At 36.6% G+C, this 20,045-nt stretch overlaps 1 protein-coding gene across 6 annotated transcripts in view; it reads right to left on the bottom strand.

Annotated features, from left to right (window-relative positions):
• Positions 1 to 2,538: 2,538 nt before the first annotated feature.
• The window catches only part of LOC113516749 (nuclear factor of activated T-cells 5), a 156,816-nt gene continuing 139,309 nt past the window's right edge, over positions 2,539 to 20,045 (bottom strand). For 2 of the 6 annotated variants that reach the window (XM_026901218.3, XM_031907768.2), the window contains exons 3-14: positions 19,125 to 19,334; positions 17,648 to 17,986; positions 16,000 to 16,099; positions 15,500 to 15,682; positions 14,022 to 14,238; positions 13,261 to 13,448; positions 11,667 to 11,850; positions 9,529 to 9,579; positions 7,545 to 7,681; positions 6,815 to 6,979; positions 5,220 to 6,444; positions 2,539 to 4,154 (exon numbers count right to left, since the gene is read on the bottom strand). In XM_026901218.3, coding sequence (XP_026757019.2) covers positions 4,150 to 4,154; positions 5,220 to 6,444; positions 6,815 to 6,979; positions 7,545 to 7,681; positions 9,529 to 9,579; positions 11,667 to 11,850; positions 13,261 to 13,448; positions 14,022 to 14,238; positions 15,500 to 15,682; positions 16,000 to 16,099; positions 17,648 to 17,986; positions 19,125 to 19,334 — 3,004 coding nt within the window. In that variant the 3' untranslated portion in view covers positions 2,539 to 4,149. The remainder of the gene's footprint in view (positions 4,155 to 5,219; positions 6,445 to 6,814; positions 6,980 to 7,544; positions 7,682 to 9,528; positions 9,580 to 11,666; positions 11,851 to 13,260; positions 13,449 to 14,021; positions 14,239 to 15,499; positions 15,683 to 15,999; positions 16,100 to 17,647; positions 17,987 to 19,124; positions 19,335 to 20,045) is intronic. The other 4 variants (XM_031907765.2, XM_031907767.2, XM_031907766.2 and 1 more) reach the window with 4 other exon arrangements.

Here is a 20,045-nt window from a genome sequence, read left to right as displayed (position 1 = left end):
TATGTCCAACTGTTGGTTTAAGGACCAGTATAAACTTAGAATTAAATCAAAACTACAATTAGTTCTTTATATTACTACGTCTTACTATATTTTTGCTAAATTATTAATTTTTAAGTTTAGAGTTTATAGAATGGCTCCCATGATGGAAAAAAGGTTATCCAAAAGTTTTCGTTCACTGTAAGTAAATGGGATACATTTGTAGCTTATTTGTTTCGAATGTAAGCATTTATAAAATGTCACTGATCGGTAAACCTTGCCGATTTCCATGGAACCATCTTGAACTAAAATAGGATTTTTGTTCGTCTTTACACTATGCGCCGAATGTTTCGCTTATCTGCTATACTGTAGTTACGCCAAGTGAATAATATAACAGTTCCTTATATCACAATTATATTAATTATAAACACACGCAAAATACTTTTACTACTCAATAAACGAGCGCCATTGTTAATTCAGGTGTCACGTGTTTGGATTCTAGCCTTTTGTGATGACAATGAGAATTTTTCACTCCATGATCTTTTATTGTATACATTTATTTACACATATAAATAAAAGTTGAAGTATATTTTGTCAATTAATATATATTTACATTAATACAAACAGATCTCTCATTAGTATATATTGTTTTCAGCCGACTTTAAAGAAGGATGTTGTAATTTTTTTTTTTTTTATATTTTATTAAAGTCTTTGAGCAGTAAAGGTATTTTAGCATAAATTAGGCGCGGGGACCGTTGGAACGTTTCTTATATAACATGATATAAAAATATAAAAGGTAGGTACACACCTTCTGTTATATAGTTCTTGTATTGAAGCCATACGTCATCTTGTCCTTAACCGACTTCAATAAGAAGGCTCCCGATTACTACATATTTTGTATGCGGAATTTACGTGACAACTTTTATATTTTATTTATTTATTACTTTATATCATAATTTCGGAAATGATCTTTTCTAAGTGTTTATACTTCAAGGATGGTTCTATACTAACTATATCAAAATTGAAGTCGGTTTTTTTTTTCTAATATTAAATTATGTAGGTACACAACTATACAGCCATATTTATTTTTATTTTTACTAACATTTTTAAGAGTAGGAAGAAGTTCCGTATCGCCGAACGGCATCTAGTATTGAACAGTTTTTAAAACTTTTAACATTTCAATTAAACACAGCGTGTTGTGCTCAAATATAATTGAAACCTGAATTCAGTATCAGCTAGTAATATATGAACACGGGATACTGCTGCAGGTGACACGCGAACCCAACATAGGTACTAGTGAAGACACCATTTGACGGCAATACACTGCTTTACTTAAGATTAAAATATTTTTATATTTAAATATTTATAGTAATAATTATTACATGTAATCTTTCAAATGCAATTGTTGATTTTCCAAACATTTTTAATAGGAAATATGTAAATTTGAGACTATATATGTATATCAAGTATTGCTTTATTTCCCCTCTATTCAATAATGCATCGCCTACTTATTTCTCTGTTTGCCCCAATGCTTGACTGGTAGAGAACACCGTCCGGTGTCAAGTCCGCCAAATGTACATAGAATTTTACTGTGCGTTAAAGTTAAGTTATCAGACAAAAAGTCGTCCTACGACACCGGACAGCAACATTTTTTTTTTACGTGTTATTACATTTTTAGCGGGAAACTAGTTGAGACAATGCGATGACGATTTTTTATAACAAAGCATTACAAATTCTAAATTAGCTTAAATAGTACACAATTCAGCCTCAGAAGATGAGAATGTGGGTACATTCTTTTTTATAGAGTCTATCACAACAGTTTTTTAGACTTGGAATAGCAAACAAGCTGACGGTCCACCTGATGGAAAGTGGTAACCGTCGCCTATAGACATGAGCAGTACCATGGACATAACAGAGTATACTGTTATGTTAGTTATAAACTATTGACTAGCTATCATTTAAATACTGTCTAGATAATGCATAAATTGTCGCCATTGTTCAAAAGAGAAAATACGAAAAAAGTAAATTTTTACAGAATGTGCATATACAAAAGGCAGCCTTATCGCTAAAAGCAATCTCTTACAGACAACCTGGCATAAAGAATGGATAAGTACAGAGAGCAAGGTAGATGGCGCAAGTCATCTACCTTTCTCTCTACCTTCAAAGGATCTCGTGCTGCGCAATGTACGACCCTGAAAATCGACATGAAACTCAAAGCACATTTTGAGGTAATCGGGAGTTGAAGGATGGAAAAGAATAGTGTAAAGAAGAGATAGGAACAGTAAGGAACTAAAATGAAATAGAAAAGAAATTTACCACATATAGGCAAGGAGTTACTTGTGTGGTGTGATTTGAAGTCCATGCTAAAGACTGAATAGAGAGCGCAAGCTGTCACAGTTTCGCTCATGAAGTATATACAAACATCAGGGGATTGATCAGATACCTATATTTGCAGTAGATGTATAATAATTTAGAAATATCCGGCGTTTGGAATACGAAGATAAGTCTGGCAAGTAACAATTCAAAATTTTCTTACCTAATATTTATTAAATATTTTATAAAAAATGTTTATACAGAATTTGTCCATTGTTTTTACCCTTCTGTCCATTTATTTTGATTATAAACTTTGTTGACTTGTTTTCATAAATAAAGTAAAATATTTCGAAAAAGGTTTTTTATTATTTTCTTAAAATTTTATGTGTCCGCTACTAGGGGACTTCCTCTTACGTTTTTAGATCAATATCACCTAGATTATAAATGTCAAGACACTTTTACGAAACGGTAAAAATTATACGGTTCTGTAATTTTTTATAGTTTGTATATTTGATTTGAAAATCATTGGATAAAATTATATAGTTTTGTGGTAGAAACATATCCAATGTTTCGACCACAAAATTATATAATTTTATCCCCATAGCATCAATTATCGGATATTAAAAAATATCGAGACGCATATCCAACGATTTCCCGCCAAATTGTCACACAAGTACATAGATAACGACAGATTAATTAATATGATTTTATAGACTTGACATTTGACATGTGCCGTATGTGATTGGTGCCTTTTAGTAGCGAGAGCAATAGCAAACACTGATATAAACAAAACGTATATATTTCTAAGTGCGCAATTTCAATTTTTTAAACTGTTATTATTACTGCCAAATATTATGAAATAGAGCAATAGTAGTCAATAATAATAATAATAATGTCTTTTAAATATGGCTGTATAGTGAATATCTATATAATTTAGGGTTTTCAAACTCCATTTTATTATTTATATCTCAAATATTTCATTCATACATTTAAATGTACTTAAAATAGTCAATCGGATATTAATCGCTGGAATTAATAATTTATAAAAATAGACATATTGTGTCAGATTCGCTAAATACATATTAAAGTACCTATTACTTATTGTAACACGATCATACTATCATGGTATAATCTCACCGCACTATTTCTACAATATAACAACATAAATACAATGTCTAACGCTATTTACATTGTATAATTCGATATACAAATCACACGTCCACGTTTGATTTATAAGAGTTCATAAGACTTCAAAAATACATACATCTGATCAGAGCGAGACGATCGGGAACGAATGGGAGCCCCTTGGCATACACTTTGTGACTTAAAATTCCTATGTTGTCTATTTTATGTTATATTAGTATTATGACTACATAACTAATGAATATTTGATTAAAACGATAATTGGATGGAATAAAATAAATAAGTTAGTGTGACAACACTGCATTTTTTGTATGCAGGCAACCCCACGGACCTCTTGCATTCGTTCCTCGGCCTCTCGACACACTTGTATAAAATTTCCCCTGTAATACTGACTCACATGACGATTTAATTGACGTCCATAACATACCGTCAATATACAACAAAATTAATAGGTATGAGAATCATAAAAGAACTTAATTGTACACAGTCACGTCACTTCGCGCTTCTCAAACTTAAACGGAGATTACTCAATGTCTGACAGTGTTACCACTATATTAATTAATCACTATACGTATATATAGTGACATAAAAATTCACATAAAAACTGCTTTTGAGCCCTTGACACATCACTAAAATGCATTGAATGTAGGCGTAATACATATTAGAACGACACACAGCAACGGTGCGGCGACGCGTCGGCCTAGCTACGAGGCGAACTTACACTGCAACAAATTATATAATTGCATTATAGTTATAGTAAACGTCTTCCATACAATTCTGGAGTCGTCACTACCATCAAAGAAATTTATTTTATTTCCATTAGTATTGATCAGCTTATATAGTACATTACTGCAGCGGCCAGCAACTGAGGCATTGATGGACGGACGTGCAAATGTGGGCCGAGGCGTAGCCGAGGCACACATACGTAAGTCCATCAATGCCTAGTTGTGGCCAAGGCTTGTATAGTACTTTTCTCAAACAATGCGCGTAAATCAAAAACACAATTTTACTTTTTAAGTTCAATGACGAATAACGAACAATAATAATTTTTCACGCGCCAAGGAACATTATTCCTTTGTTTTTAAACAGCTTTCTTTTTGTAAGCCAGTTCGAAATTTAAATAAAACCTTTTACTAGTTACCTTGGCAGCCATGTTTTGAAGTAAAAGGTTTTTTAAATTACAGGACAGATATGAGCTTACATAGTAATTTATCTGGCCGCAAACACGACAGATATGGATTTTTATACAACTTTTGCCGGCCGCTGCTCGCATGTATCTGGCCATTGCGGCAATTTTGATTTATCTCTAAGAAGATTGTCAAAATAATGCTCACATTTCCAAGCATGTTTGAGAAAAAACTTTTTACATTACAAATTATTCGTAGACGACGTAAGATACAATTTTCTTTAATCAAAGTGCAAGTGCATGAAAATTAAGCTCAATGGAAATGTAATTTATATTACACATGCAACAAGTGTGATATTTTTAAAAGAAAACATCAAAGTGAACTGGCAGTTTTATTAGAATGATTAACAAATGAAACATTATGTGTTACCAACTTTTAAGCGAACGCCACCTCTTATTTCCAGATGATAAATAAATGTAGTAATTTATCCAATTACTAAATAATGGGTAAAAATCATTAGTCAGTAGAGGGATTGTGCAGGCATATGAATAGTCCAGACATGGATTTAAGTTAATAACGTAATGTAAAGAAGTTAATATTTTGTCCAATGGCACTGGTTTGAAAGGGTACTTGGTAAATAATAGGCGTCTATATACTCACCCTGGTCGAACGTACTGGGATTTATATAGGAGAGTAGGTCTTGGTCACTCATGTCGGTGAGTCCCTGTACGGGCGCTGTCATCTCCTGTGAGACCGCTTGGGAGACAGCCTGCGAGACGGCTTGGGACACAGCTTGCGTGACGGCCTGCGACACGGCCTGCGACATGGCCGCCAGCGGCGCCTCTCCCGCCGGTTCCGCGGGCTCCTGTGTCGCCACCGTCTGCAACCCCGTGCTGCCACTCGCGCTTTCCGTTGTCAAAATGTTGGCCGTGTTGATAGCGGACGTGACTAGCGCGTTCATCGTCGAGTCCGACGTCAGGATCTCGGCGGCCGCGTTCAAGATCATCGACTTGACCGCGGCGGGCGGTGTCTTCACCGACGTGAGCTGCACCTGGTCGGGGAGCATCATGAGCTCGTCCTGCGCGGGACCGGCCGGCATCACTATGCGCTGCGTGTTGTCGCAGAGCAAGCTAGGTGACACTTGCGGGTTTAGAATCACGTCGGGCGAGATCGCGGACGTCGGCATTGCGGGCAGCAGTTCTGCAGGCGGGTTACGCGATACGACGGCGGCGTTGGGGCTAAGCAGCACGTCGGACGCGTGGGACGCGCTCGACGGGGACGTGGACGGGCCCGACAGGTGGTCCTCTGCCCGCGAATTGACGAACTCGTTTAATTTGGCATCATCCGACTGCATCATCATGCCCGACTTCATAGCGTCGTCCACTAGTGCCTCCATGTGTGCGCTCTGCTGCGCTAGCCGGTGCTCGATTTGTGTTCCTATTCCGATCTCCATTTTTGTCATCGTATCAAACGGGTTGAAGGTGTCATCCGGCCTGTTTTGCGGCATTTGGTTGTACACGATCATCCTCTGCTCGGTGGTGGATTGTAGCACCGTGGACTGCATCGTCGTGTCGTTTATCATCATTTCTGGGTTCAACACCTTCATGTCTGTTTCGAGAGGGTCCATTGGACTTTTGGAGGAGATCAGTTGTCGCATGGAGTCCATAGTGGGCATGGGCATTATAGGAGGATATATTTGACCGGCGTTGTCGTCCGAATTGAATATAGCAGCGGTGACGGATTCGACCATCTTGTCGGTCTGTACCTGGTTCTGTATAGCTTGCAGTTGTTGTGTAAAAGAGGCAAGAGGGGAGGGCGGCTCGCTTTGGGTCGGGGTCGTGGGAGACAGCTTCATGGAGTCATATCCGCTGACGAAGCCAACCTGCTTAAAAGTAAATGAGTATATTTAGTATGAATTGATAAGGATATTTAATATGTAACAGACTTTTGTCGCGGCTAATAAAAGAAATAAAATATTAAATATTAAACATTTAATTTTAATTGATGTCCTGATTTTTCCTTTGTGCTACTACTTAAATAATCGATTATATATATATATATATATATATATATATATATATATATATATACATATATATATATATATATATATATATATATATATATACTATATATATATATATATATATATATATATATATATATATATATATATATATATATATATATATATATATATATATATATATATATATATATATTAACATTAAAGTCCACATCATAAAGTTACATACTTGGGTTTGGCCTTCTCTAGTGATAGTTTCAGACTTGAGTCTCAAGTCGACGACCTTCAGCTCGTCGGCAAGCATTGACTGTGAAGGAGCTGCTTCTGGGCCATCTGGCCCACACGATGTTTCCGTGTGGTCTGCTAAGGAATGCTGGCTTGACTCATCCGTCACCTATGGGTTGACACGTAATTAAAGTTAAAGGTACAGAAATTTCTTTATGAAGTTATTTTCGCTAAATTGTTATAGTGCTTTGTAAATCAATTTTAACACCAAAGTTACTGTGTTCGCTACCAAGTTTAGGTACAGTAGAACTGGTTACTGGGGTTAGTTTTTATACTCATTACTTTTACAAGGAAGGTCTAGCGATAGTTGCTAAGTTTGGCGCTAATGTTTATAGAGAACATTACTGCCTGTTCATTTTTTAACCAATTGAATCCCTTAATCGCTTTTTACGATACTCACAGGAGGAAACATATTTATGAGTATATTGCTGGTTACTTATTAGAATTATTTTGTTTAATTCCGTTTTAGATTTTTTTGTTATCTTAAAGGCTTAGCTGAAAGGACACGTTTACAGATTGGTCTTATAATTTTTTTATCAATATTGGTTTAGTTGTTTAGTTCTAAAATTAAAATAAATGGTTCTGCTACAGTTAAAGTAGTTTTTTGGGGTACAGAATTTAATAATTACACCATATACACAGGTCTAAACAAAACATGTCACGGAATAAGTTACCTCGCTCTTGAGTCCCAGCGGCGAGTGCGGGTCGGGCACGATGATGGAGGGCCGGCGCACGGGCAGCGTCGGCGGCGGCATGAGCGAGTTGCCGCCCCACAGCAGCACGGGCCGCGCCTCGTCGCCCGCCGCGCCACCTGCGGCACGCGCGCGTGAGCGGCCGGCGGCGGGATCCGCCCGCGGGCTCGCCCGCCCCCCACGGACAATGTGCACACTAACACTACCACGCGCCCTACCCCTGGCCCCCGGGCCCCCGCGCCCCCGGGCCCCCGGGCCCCCGGGCCCTCGGCCATGTCCTTTACAAAACCTCCACGCTCTGTCTCTGTTCGAGTCGATTGTGCGACGACCTTCCCTGGAGTAGTTTTCGATAGTTTCAATGCACCTTTTAAAATTACCCCACAGAGCGTAAATTCAGATTTTTTTTTTCAATTCACTGGCAATACTTCGTATACTGTGCCATTATTTCAAATTAGCGTGGTAATCTTAGTTTATTTAACATAACATTCTCCGTTGAGAGCGGTCGAGCTATAGATTTGAACCATTCTGACTGACTCGAGATAGAACTTTTCATTATATTTTATTTTTAAATATTTTAGCAGCAAAATTTTGATATTCTTGTGATTAGGAAAAGAATCAAACTTAGCGCTTCGATGCAAAGTTCATATTTCGAGAGAAATCAAAATAAAGTTCTTCTATGGGTATTATAGCAGTTGTTGCGGTGAATGTATCAGGGTTTCAGGCACTCTTAAATTATCTATGGTGTGGAGGGATAGGGGAAATCTGTGGAGTCTGTGCCTACTCTACGTGTCAGTGTCACTGAGAAGTGAACTTTGTATCAGTAGGTATATAGTCTAAATCTTTATCAGCATACCCAAACTGATTACGCCCAAAATTTTATTCCAGTTTTTTTTTTTCCTATAACCGTGTTAATCTGGACTGTGTTACGCAGTACTAGTGTATGTTAGATGAGTATGTGTGCTCCTATTATTTATGATTTACATTCGACGAGAATTCCATCCGGTCACTAAACAAAATGGCTGCCAGCGTAGCATTCCTTGACCGAGTAGGTCTACGCTGTGAATTCATATCCTGGATATTCTTTCGATAGTAAATGTGTGGAAAGAGTCGGGAATCGTATGTGTGCAGGCATGTGGTTGCCTCATGTATATTTTTTGTAACTGTACATGTTTAAATTATGTAGTTCGATTGTTATGGTTAATAATAACAAATGATATAAAATCGTTTCAAACTAACAACAATATACCTATGAGTCGAAATACTTATTTAAAACTTCTAATCATTAACTTTACTTATTTCTAAACGGTTAGTGAAGCAATCAAAAAGTTTAATTTTATTATTAAATATTCTGTAAGTACACATTATATTTTACTTTATTTTGATTTTCAAACTTTTAATTTTATTTATTATATACATATGTATTAACTATGATGGATAAAAAAAGTTGAAACTTGAAACCACGTTTATACCAATCTACTTTAAAAATACAATTTGAATAAAACATTCTTAAGGTGCTTTTTGTAAAATATTAATAATTTTAAGATATATTATTACCAGCCCGATTACCTGCGTAGAATAGCTGTTGTAGACAAGTAGTTGTGAGAGAATAATTACAAAGTTTCGGCGCTTGTAAAATACATAGTGGATGATCTATCTAAAGTTGGTGGTTTCAGTGAAACACTACTTAAGTCTGCTAAATTTGACTTTGAGCGGATCAAAGTCCATGGCAATAAATTCAAGTGTGGCTACTTAGTAATTTTAGTGCATCGTTAATTAGGTACATTATATTATAAAGTTCAAGCAATTTTGTATTTTAAGGTTAGGTCATTTTTCAAATTTCGACCATAGGTGTTGTTATTAGGTCAGACAATTGTATGCCTTTTGATTGGCAACCAATGTAATATTATTGCATATGTGTGCTTGTGCGTGTGCGTGTGGGTGTGTGTGGGTGTGTGTGCGTAAGTACCGTGCCGACGAGACTCAGCAGGCGGCTGGGGGCTGCGGCCGTTGTCTCTACCTAGACAGACCTAGCTTGAACAGAAGGGAAAAAAAGAAAGAGTACGCCATTTACGCATCAGTCATTTCTTCCAAAATTGTTTCTCATATTCATATATCTAAACTTAATTAACACATTTAACCTAACCGCACATTGAATAGAATAATTTCATGCATATAAATATATTATTGTTAGGTTAGATTTATTATTTATTGAAATACACATGGAAAGCGTAACTAGTAATAATCATGCGGTTATTTGAATATTGAAAGCAACATTTTTTAATATAAGTGGGTACACTACGAGCACAAAAAATTGCATTCAATATTATTCAAACTGAACAAACTCCCCGGACTTGAAAAAACTGACTCATTTGTTATATTATGTTAAATGCGTATTGTAAACTATATTTAAGATTATTTAGCGACCCAATAAATTAATTTTATGATTATTAACAATGACAATAGTGTGGTAAATTGGTTGAATCACTGACCTAGAATAATATTGTTTTCGTGGTCGTATGTACCAACATGTAAAGCGATTATCAATTAAAAAAAAATCTTTCGTAATACACTTTTTTTTGTATGCTTTATGCAACATATATAACAACTAACATCTAATAAATGTATAAGCAACATTCACAAATTGTGTTATGTGGATTTATTTACGTTATTAAATATATAATATATAAACATTTATATACTTCTTAAGCATCTGCTATCTACTAATTACAGAACAAAAAGAACAACAGCGAATGCAATTCAAATTAGTAATGGAATGTCGTTAATTATTAATTAATTAATTTTAATTAATTGCTTAATATTTGGTTAAGAAAATTTAAGATCAGCTAGCTATATGGTAGGTTTTACTTTAATGACTTAGAAATCAGCAGCAGATGTTGAAAGATGTTTTAGAAATGTATGAAGATTGGGATCAGTCGATGTACACTATTTTAGAAAAAAAAAGCGAATCCAAAACATATTCGAATTTAACAGATCGTTTTTAAATTTTTGGCACAACACATGGAATTTCTTGGGTCTTGTTTAGAAAATTCAAACTCTACTTAGCGACAAGTATTACGTTTTTTGTTCTGTACTTGTAGTGGATGTATTTTGAAAATTAATTGCTACGTTTATTTATAAATATAAAAAACTATTATATTTAAACATAATGAAAATCCACAGGTTGATAATATGTAGGTATTTATCATAAGCAATTTTGAAAATAGACCATTTAAAGCGGTGTCAATTCGAATATTTCACTTTAAATATATTCATCTACCCGCAACCACAGTAAATGTATTTGATAATTATGCGTGGCTAACATGACGAATGGCATGTTTATTACAACAGTCTAAATCAAATAAAGATTGAAGGTATACTATTTGAAAAGTTTTAAAACTGAAATACGGGCGAACTACATCTGTTATTTAAAGCAATTTTTATACTAATATGGTAGCAAACAAGCGTACGACCCGTCTGATGTTAAACGGAGTTACCATAACCTATCGACGTCTGTAACACCAAGGAAGTTACGTGCGCGTGATTTTAACGATCTTGATCGAAAACCGAGTGACGAGTATTATCAATATTTATTTGATTTTCACCCCCTTACTTATAAAAATCACGTTACTCGGTAATCAACGGTTATTTGACATAAAAAAAAATCCACAGAGACATTTATGTATATGTATTTATGAGAAGTCATTAGTTTCAGTAAAATTTTGACTTCTGTTTAGGTCAGTCTAGCTATAATCCAATGTGGAATTTAATCTCAGAATTGGAATGGTAAAGGAATAACGTAAAGCCAGCAAGGCGAACCGCACCGCATCGCAACGTGCTGTAATCTGTTTTCATACATTTTATATGAATCATTTACGAAACCATACGACGTGCCGCAGCGCATATAAAATGTACATAAATGATTTTATAACAGCTTACGCTGCGGTGTGATCCGTCATAGTGGACGCGAGTATTTATATTTACAATTTTTTTATCGATCCAACACTACAATTTCGAGTTTATAAGGCTGGGGGAGTGGTCGCGATTTGGCATGATATATAGAACATGAAGCATGGGATGCGGCATGTGGCAAAGAGGAGGTTATACCTGCGGCAGGCGAGGGCGCGAGATGGCGCGTACAGTGCAATGGCCCGGTGTCGAGATGCGGCGGCGTGTAGTAGAACGCGTGCGGTTCAGATGTACGACCCGCCGACCGTACGAACAGTTGCACCGCTACTGCTTCCGTGACGTCGGTCCGCGCGAATGGCGGCACGCTGCACACTAGGTGCGTCTGTGGATAAACAAAACATATACATTAAAAGCTCCTTATTCACGCTTCCTTTATTCGCGGATTAAAAATTTGTGACTCAATTCCTAAATTCGCGGCTAAAGATTTCATTATTCACGGATCTAATCGGTGCATATTAATAAAAAGGATTCGGTGTCCGTCGTAAACGCGTCGGCAAAAGGAGTAATAAAAAAGTAAAACAGACCTTATTACAACTACGCCTAAAGTATGTTGTCAAATGTTATTGCCGCTGTATAAGTGGTTCAGTTTTCTATATTCACGGTTTCACGCGAATATATCGCGGCATATTCACAGAACGTATAGTCCGCGAATAAAGAACTTTTACTGTATTACATTTTATATTTTGACACGACGGGACACGGGCACATCGACGATCCTAAATGCATCGTCTGTTGCACAGAATCGACGATCATGGTTAATTCCATCAAATGTTTTTCATTCTCATCTGTCGTCAGCGTAGCAAAATTTTCACCCATCAAAAAAAAAATGCAGTCGTCAAGCAAAATCACAGATAATATAATTGAGGTTAGAAGTGATAAAATTCCGTTTAATCGTAATTATCGTAACTCAGCGTTGGTGTAATAATAATAATAATTTATTTTACAGTTTGATTTTTTAATGTTCAGTATGTTTCGTCATATTTAATAGCATGCAAATGTTTATAAGTCCATCAAACATATCGAATCCGTTACATTATAATTTTAATATAATCAACATTGATTAACATTCTAATATCAAATTATTCCAAATTAATATTTATACAAATACTTGTGTCAATATATTTAAATCCAGAACAAGTCCAAAATTAAAATCCCTAAATATAATAAATGGTATACAATATACATACATTTCATTATTTTAAAAAGTCATTTACTGAATAAAAATTGTATTCCAGTAACCATTTTTTTAACCGCAGTTTAAACTGTATTAATACCATTCGCAATGTCTTTTTATGATGCTGAAGAGATCTGTGGACTCTTGTTGTCGCTACTCGCGATCATATGTGCAACGTCTAATGCTTTTGTGTGCGTCCTATAGCCTCCAAGGTATGGGGGTTAATTCCCTGTCGGTGGTGAGCTGTACGATGGTAGAAATTGGCTGTAGGTAGCATGTTAAACAATTTCTCTGAGCACAGTTCATTGTACAAGATGTAGAACAGGCAGAGAGAGGCAGTCTCTTCTAAAACTTAAGGGTTCGATACCTTTTGTAAGCCTGTCTAAGGATAATCCAATCCATTGTGGCAAAGATTGAGTTTATAATGCTTTTAATGATCAAAGGTGAGTTTGCAACTTCTGGTAAAATCACCTTAAGCTGCTTTGGTCATCGCGTAGTACACATTTACTCATGATTCCTGAGCTACTATATGATTTATAATAGCATATGTAAACCTACTTGTTGCAAGAACTCCTTGTCAGGTATCACCTCCTCTTCCCAAACGTTGCGGCCGTCCTGCCGTTGGCAGAAGACCACGCGTGTTTCCTTGAGGAAGTTCTTCCCGAGGAGGTACAGCTCCAGACCCCCGGTGGCAGGGCACGATACTAATGACTTGCGGCATACTTCTGGGACGCCGGGAGGTTGCGCTGAAAACAGAAAGCGGGTAGTTTTAGAAGTTGTTATTTTGTATCAGTTATTTTGAGGGAATGTTCTAAATTGTTTTTGTATTAACAACTGCGTTTTTGCATGCTCTCAGATGTAGTATAAAAAGTACGAAAGTTTTTAATTTGGAGATATCTGGAACTTAAATTGTCACTTTGGTGATTCATAATGACTTTTTATGTTAATAGTAATTTAGAATTTAGAACAAGTTAATTGACAATCACTTTGTAGAGCAAACAAATTAACTAACTGAATAGTAATGTAGCATCAATTGGCAAAGGATTTGTTGGCAAAATACCCTAATATCGGGGTGAACGCCACAAAAGAAGAAAAAAAAGGATTTGTCAAACAGCATTTTTACATTTCTAAAAAATTTTAATTGAGTAACTTCACTAACAGGATTCCTTCACTTAGACTTCGCAATTTAATTTTTCGAAGCTCTAGACCGAACTCGAAATGATCCTTCAAGCCGGATTATTAAGTATGGATTATTGTGATTTGTGAAATATCTCCTTGGTCATATAAATAATTACAAATACTCGAAGAAGGATACTCACTGCATATAATTTGCGTGGAGCACACCTGCAGCGTCTCCCTGTGTCCGGCGGCGGTGATGATGTCGGTGCGAAACACCATACGACAACGTGTCGATTTTTTCTTGCCGCGCGAAACATGTGCTGAGGCCCCGCCGCCGCCAACACCCGCTGCTCCCCCGCCGGTGCCACCACTACCAAGTGTCTCTCCGAATCGATGCTCCACGTCCACGTTGCGCTCCTAGTAATTGAAATTTTTATTTAATACAAATCTTTACCCGCAACTTCGTTTGTTCTCTGTAAAAATTAAAAAAAAAACTAGCCATACCTTTCTTTAGAATTCAACGTACCCTTTAAATTAATACAAAATAAAGATTCAAATGTTAAGTCGTAGTTACGTAGGTGAATTAAAATTTTAATCAATGGGTTAGCTTTTCCCTTGTAGTTTAAAAAAATGAAGCGTTATTTAATGGGAGTAAACCAGAGAGAGATTTTGTACAAAAGTCGTTTGCTTGGGTACCTGTGTTCCATTCGTGTTTCTATTGTGAAGCAGTTATGTTTGTATGGCTGTTTCGGTTTGAAGGAAGGGATATGGCAGTGAATTTATAGGGTACAGAGGAATAACACCTGAGGCGAAACAGTATACTCTGTTATATCCATGGTACTGCTCATGTCTATAGGAGATGGTTACCAGTTTCCATCTGGTGGGCCGTCAGTTTGTTTGCCATTCTAAGTTGCATAAAAAAGAAACATAAAAATTATCACTTCCTCTTTTCTATTATAAGATAATGATACTTCGATTCTGATTTTATGTTCTTACAACATGTATTTATTGCTCAGTCACTTCAGATAAGAACACTATCACAGGCTGAGTTATTTAACAAGTTAATATAATACAGCTTGTTTGTCTGATGCGTTTGCGCAGCCCGCATCGGCGTAGCTAATCATAATTTATTGCAGAGCGAGCGCGTTGACCGCTGATAAAGGGCGGTTGAGCGCCGCGAAGTCGGGCTCAATAAATGCACATAATGTACAATGCCTCTCGTAACAAAGTTGATAGTATTTCAATTTTATGTGCTCTGAATCTTTATATTAAGACAGTGAGGAGAGTAATTGTAAAGACATTGACGATTAAGACATTGGCGATCAATCGAAGATCAATACCGTGTTTATCATCAATATTTATTCATCATTTTAGCCTAGTGTTTTACTCTCCACTGCAAAAGGCCTTACTTAGGTTGCTACAAGGAGTAGTTTTTAGCAGTTTGCAGTATATTTGAGGTTTTTTTCAAAGTTAAGATTGCTTGTCACTTTGTTACTAGGAAACATTTCTTATCTTTTTATCGGTTCTTCGATTTATGTGACTGGCCTTTTGCCACAGTCGAAGGATCAGCAAGCTGTTGATCCTTCGAACTATTCTATCACTTTGGTTCTTATACGAATATCCTCATCTCGGATGCTATCATGTAGCACAACTTTAACGATAGTCTCCAAGCACTAACCTTGAGTATTCCTACACAATCGCAGGTGACCTGCCAGTTCTTCGCTGGCTCCAGATCGATCTCGATGACTACTGTACCATCTTCTTTTCGTTCTTTACACGGCGTCGAGTTCTTTCCTGAGACTCTACACGCCTGGTAGAACATGTGTGGCGCCACACGGCCGGTATCCGTACCTATAAATACCTGGAAAACAATACGCAAATTTAAGAAAATGCTGTGGATTGAGAGATTTTATCATTATTTGGCAAAAAGCAGTTCTGCGCTACACCTTCATAAAACTTGATGAATTTTTGATAAATAAGCGGAATGCGTTCCCTAGAATTTGTTTGACATCAAAATTTTTTCATGACGTCCCCCGTTATAGAATCAAGCGAATTTTACCCTATATAGGATTCTGCGCCAGAATGCCACGTATCCTTAGCATTCCGGCTTGAACATAAGGCATGCTTGTTTTCCACGATTGTTATTGCACAAAAAAAGTATAAATAAATTGTACACACCTGTAAAACAGCTGGTTTATCGTACCCAACCAGTTTTACTATAGGGAACCCATTGCCCGAGTTGTCTTTGACAGCACCTCGGCTCCCTTCAGTCTGATATCTGAAATGCATGGACAGTGTTAACTTAAATAACCGAATATAAAATTTAACTACAGGACAGGAGTGCTTGGTTTTATCTGTCCTCGATTGCACAATGCGAATTTTTTATAAGATTTATTATCATTAACGTAAGTTGGTATTTGTAGTCCTGCGCGGATGTAATGCGGTGCACATCTCATCATCAAAGCAAATTATTATCATAAATCACCAGAGGGAGACTGTATAAAAGTCGATTGCTTGGGTACCTCTGTCTCATTCGTGTTTCTACCTTGAAGCAGTTGTGTTTGCATGGCTGTGTTTCGGTTTGAAGGGTGGGATATGGCGTGAATTTACAGGGTACAGAGGAATAACACCTAAGTCCTCAGGAATGGCAACGCATGGGGGGTATCATGGGCGAAACAGTATACTCTGTTATGTCCCTGGTACTGCTCATGTCTATAGGCGACGGTTATCACTTTCCATCAGGTTGGCCGTCAGCTTGTTTGCCATTCTAAGATGAATAAAAAAAAATCGATCTGGCTTATGCTATAAGTCACTCTAATCTATAAAATCGTGTAGCATTGAAGTAAGAGTTCGATGTCTCCATTCCTTTACGTACTAAGGAACTTTGATTTTTTGGCCCCCCTCATGGAAAGTGGTAACCGCCACCTATAGACATGAACAGTACCGTGGACTTAACAGAATATACTGTAATATCCATGGTACTTATGCGTTGCCAGTCTTTAGGATTATGGTGTTATATTATGTTGTATAGCCGTGTGTGCCCAATATAGAAATTGCCATCCCTTCCTTTCCCGTGGGTGTTGTAAGAGGCAATTAAGGGAACTTAATATTCGAGTAATAGGCAGCAACGTTCCTATTAAAACATTTCTAAAATTATAACTGTGGTTGCCAATTTGCCTACCAAGCGTGGCAACTACTGACAAAACCCCCTCAATAGAGAGAAGCCTATGTTCAGCAGTGGACAATTAGGGGCTGATATGATATGGTATAATGTTATATTAAATTCATGATAATGGAATGGCAACCCTACCTGCGCTAACGGTATACACTTGCGGGGCACCAGTGAGGAGTTATAGGTGAGAATGAAAAGACAAGTCAGTGAGGTGATGGTGATGAATTCACTTAGGACTGAGCACGACTGTTTCCAGGGAAAAAATAATATATTTTGTTTATGTATTCTAGCGCAAGGACTAGTCAAACCCGAAATAAAAACATCAAACATCACCAATAGTAATCATCATCATCATCATCATAACTGTCCACTGCTGAACATAAGCTTCCCCCTTGGGGGTTTTTCCAGTAGCTGCCACGCTTAGCAGCCAGATTGGCAACCGCAGTTAGGCTTTGGAGATGTTTCAAGAGGGACGCTGCTGCCCATCCCTCGCTTTCCCTTACTCTTACGACATCCACGAGAAAGAAAGGGGTGCCTTTTCTATGCCGGGACCACACGGGAATAGAAGGAAATTAGCCTTCCTTCTTTTTACCGGGACAGATTACTAAGTAGCTGGATGTTTATGGGTTATGAAAGAGTCAATAAGAAACTCACCTCGCTCTGTGCTGGGACTCCGGTTGACAGAGTATCTGTAACTCCACTGTCCCGTCTCTCGATCTGTTGCTTAGCGGCGCTGATAATCCTGGAGGTCCAGACTGCGACATGGCGGCGAGCGCTCTCCGCCGTGCCAGTACTTGAACAAGTTTACCCCCATATTTACCGCCTTTGCCCCCCATTTTGCCGCCCGTGCCGGTTAGCTTGCCTCCGCTCACATATTTGCTTGCGAGCTTCCCACTGCCTCCAAGTTTGCCGCACGATCTGTACGGGTCCTGGAACCGTTTGCCCTGGCTCTCGCTGATACTTGGACTAGATATACTGCAGCCTGCTCTTATTCTGTAAATAGACAATTATGTGCATTTTAATTTATTTATCTTTTGAGTCTATCGGTTATTGTCAATGTATGTAAATCTAATAAAATTAGTAGAAATTATAATTAAAAAAAAAAATAAATAGGTCGTATTTTCATAATATTTTTGAAATTAAATTTATTGTCAAACGAAATTTTCAAACCAAACTTAATATAGGAAGTTTGAGTTAGAAGTACTATGACGAATTATTCACTTTATTAAAATTATAAAATTTCATATATTGTTTATATATATATTTTAATTTTAAATATATTTCTAAAGAAATATTACTACATTAAATAGTAATAATGAAATATTTTTTATTAAAATTTAATATTTACTTATAAGCATAAGTTTTAGCAAAAATAAGTACATTTATATTTACGGCACGATATAATATTTAGCACTTAAGTGTATGTAACTACTTTGGTGAACGAGCTGAGAAAGAGCAAACGTTTTATTTATAGATTGACTACAAAATAAAGAGACCACATGCGAAGCTATTAATGACGTTTATTTTATCAGATGGCACTTTGTTATAAAACAGCAATGCGATTACTTGTTCGGCGAACATGGCAGGAGAATGTACGCTGTGCGTGCGGCTCAGTGAAAATTCAGCTTTATACATTATTTTGTTTGCGTATAAATATATATGAACACAAACCAACATGGTGACATGTGTATTGACTCACTACAACATTGTCATAAAGTTTATTAACAGTACGGGGCTAGTTTTCAATTTTTTTGGTGTAAGACTAGCCAATCTACAAGTAAATCAATGTTTACTGCCCATATTGAACTTAGACTTAATTTATTATAAGAAAAAATGATAGTGTAGCTATTTTAGAACGACAATGTTAAGTGATCAGCTAATATTTGAGGCATTAAGTCCGCCCTGTAGACATTTTTCAATGTGTGCAAAAGTATAAATAAATAAAAAAAAAATATTAGGGATACGTTTATGTGATTCTAAATTCAAATTAAAAAAATATATATACGATAGGTACGCCATACGTTTGGATGGAGTAAGGGAGTTGACTTCAAAAAAAATATTGACAAGAAAGGAGGAACAACTAAATTTAAACGAAACAATTCGATTTGAGAGTAAAAGTGCATTAACATACACAGGATGGGGCAGGATCGGAGTAGGCGCGAGTGTCAGCGGGCCATCGAGTGTGTGTGGAGCGCACGCGGGGGCGGTGACGGGCGCGGACGGCGTCGGCAACGCGTACGCATCGTTAGCGTCGTCGCACTCTATCTTTACTGCCGTCTCGCTCTCGCCATACCTCCGTTTCGTATCTGGGCGCTCCCATTCCTCCACCGAGTCCGACAATCTGTACACATGCCATAGATGAGTTTTAATATGTTCATATGCATAATTATTTATGCATATACATGTATTAATTTTGAATGTAATAACAGTTTAACGATAATAATAACAGCTTTATACAGAGTTAATCGGAAAGGGTGTATCGGCCAGAAAATAATTTTCTTATTTGTCGAATTAAACAATATCTCCCATGTTACAGTCGTATGATGACCCTTCATATATTAACCAGAATTTTAAATATAATAGTATATACTAAAAATATAAATTAAATGAATGTAAAATAGAATATAAAATTAGATATTTTAAAAATGGCAAAATCTTCACGTCTTATCGTCAGGACAATGGTTTAAAGATAACCTTTGATTAAAGGAGAACAGATAGGAGAGGGCGGGTGGTAAAGATGTGATTTCAACAGAATGACAAGACAATTAGGACAAAAATATATTTACATATGAAAAATGCATAAATACTATATAAAAGTAAACGAATAAATATATAATTAAACTACACAATGTAATTTTTAATGACTGTTAAATTTAAATTAAAAGTAAAAAAAAAATATTTTATATTTTGACTGAAAGAAGTATCTTGATGAATTATCATTTTGTTTTATTTAATATGTATTTTATAATGTACCCTTTATAGTTGCTTTAATATTTGGACACACTCTCCTCTCCTTTGAATGTATAGAGAAAGCCATGAATGAAGTGCTAAC

The sequence above is a fragment of the Galleria mellonella genome, unplaced genomic scaffold, assembly GCF_026898425.1.
Source record: "Galleria mellonella isolate WM207_F2 unplaced genomic scaffold, CSIRO_AGI_GalMel_v1 utg83, whole genome shotgun sequence".
NCBI classification, from domain to species: domain Eukaryota; kingdom Metazoa; phylum Arthropoda; class Insecta; order Lepidoptera; family Pyralidae; genus Galleria; species Galleria mellonella.
This window is presented reverse-complemented; position numbering and strand designations above follow the sequence as displayed.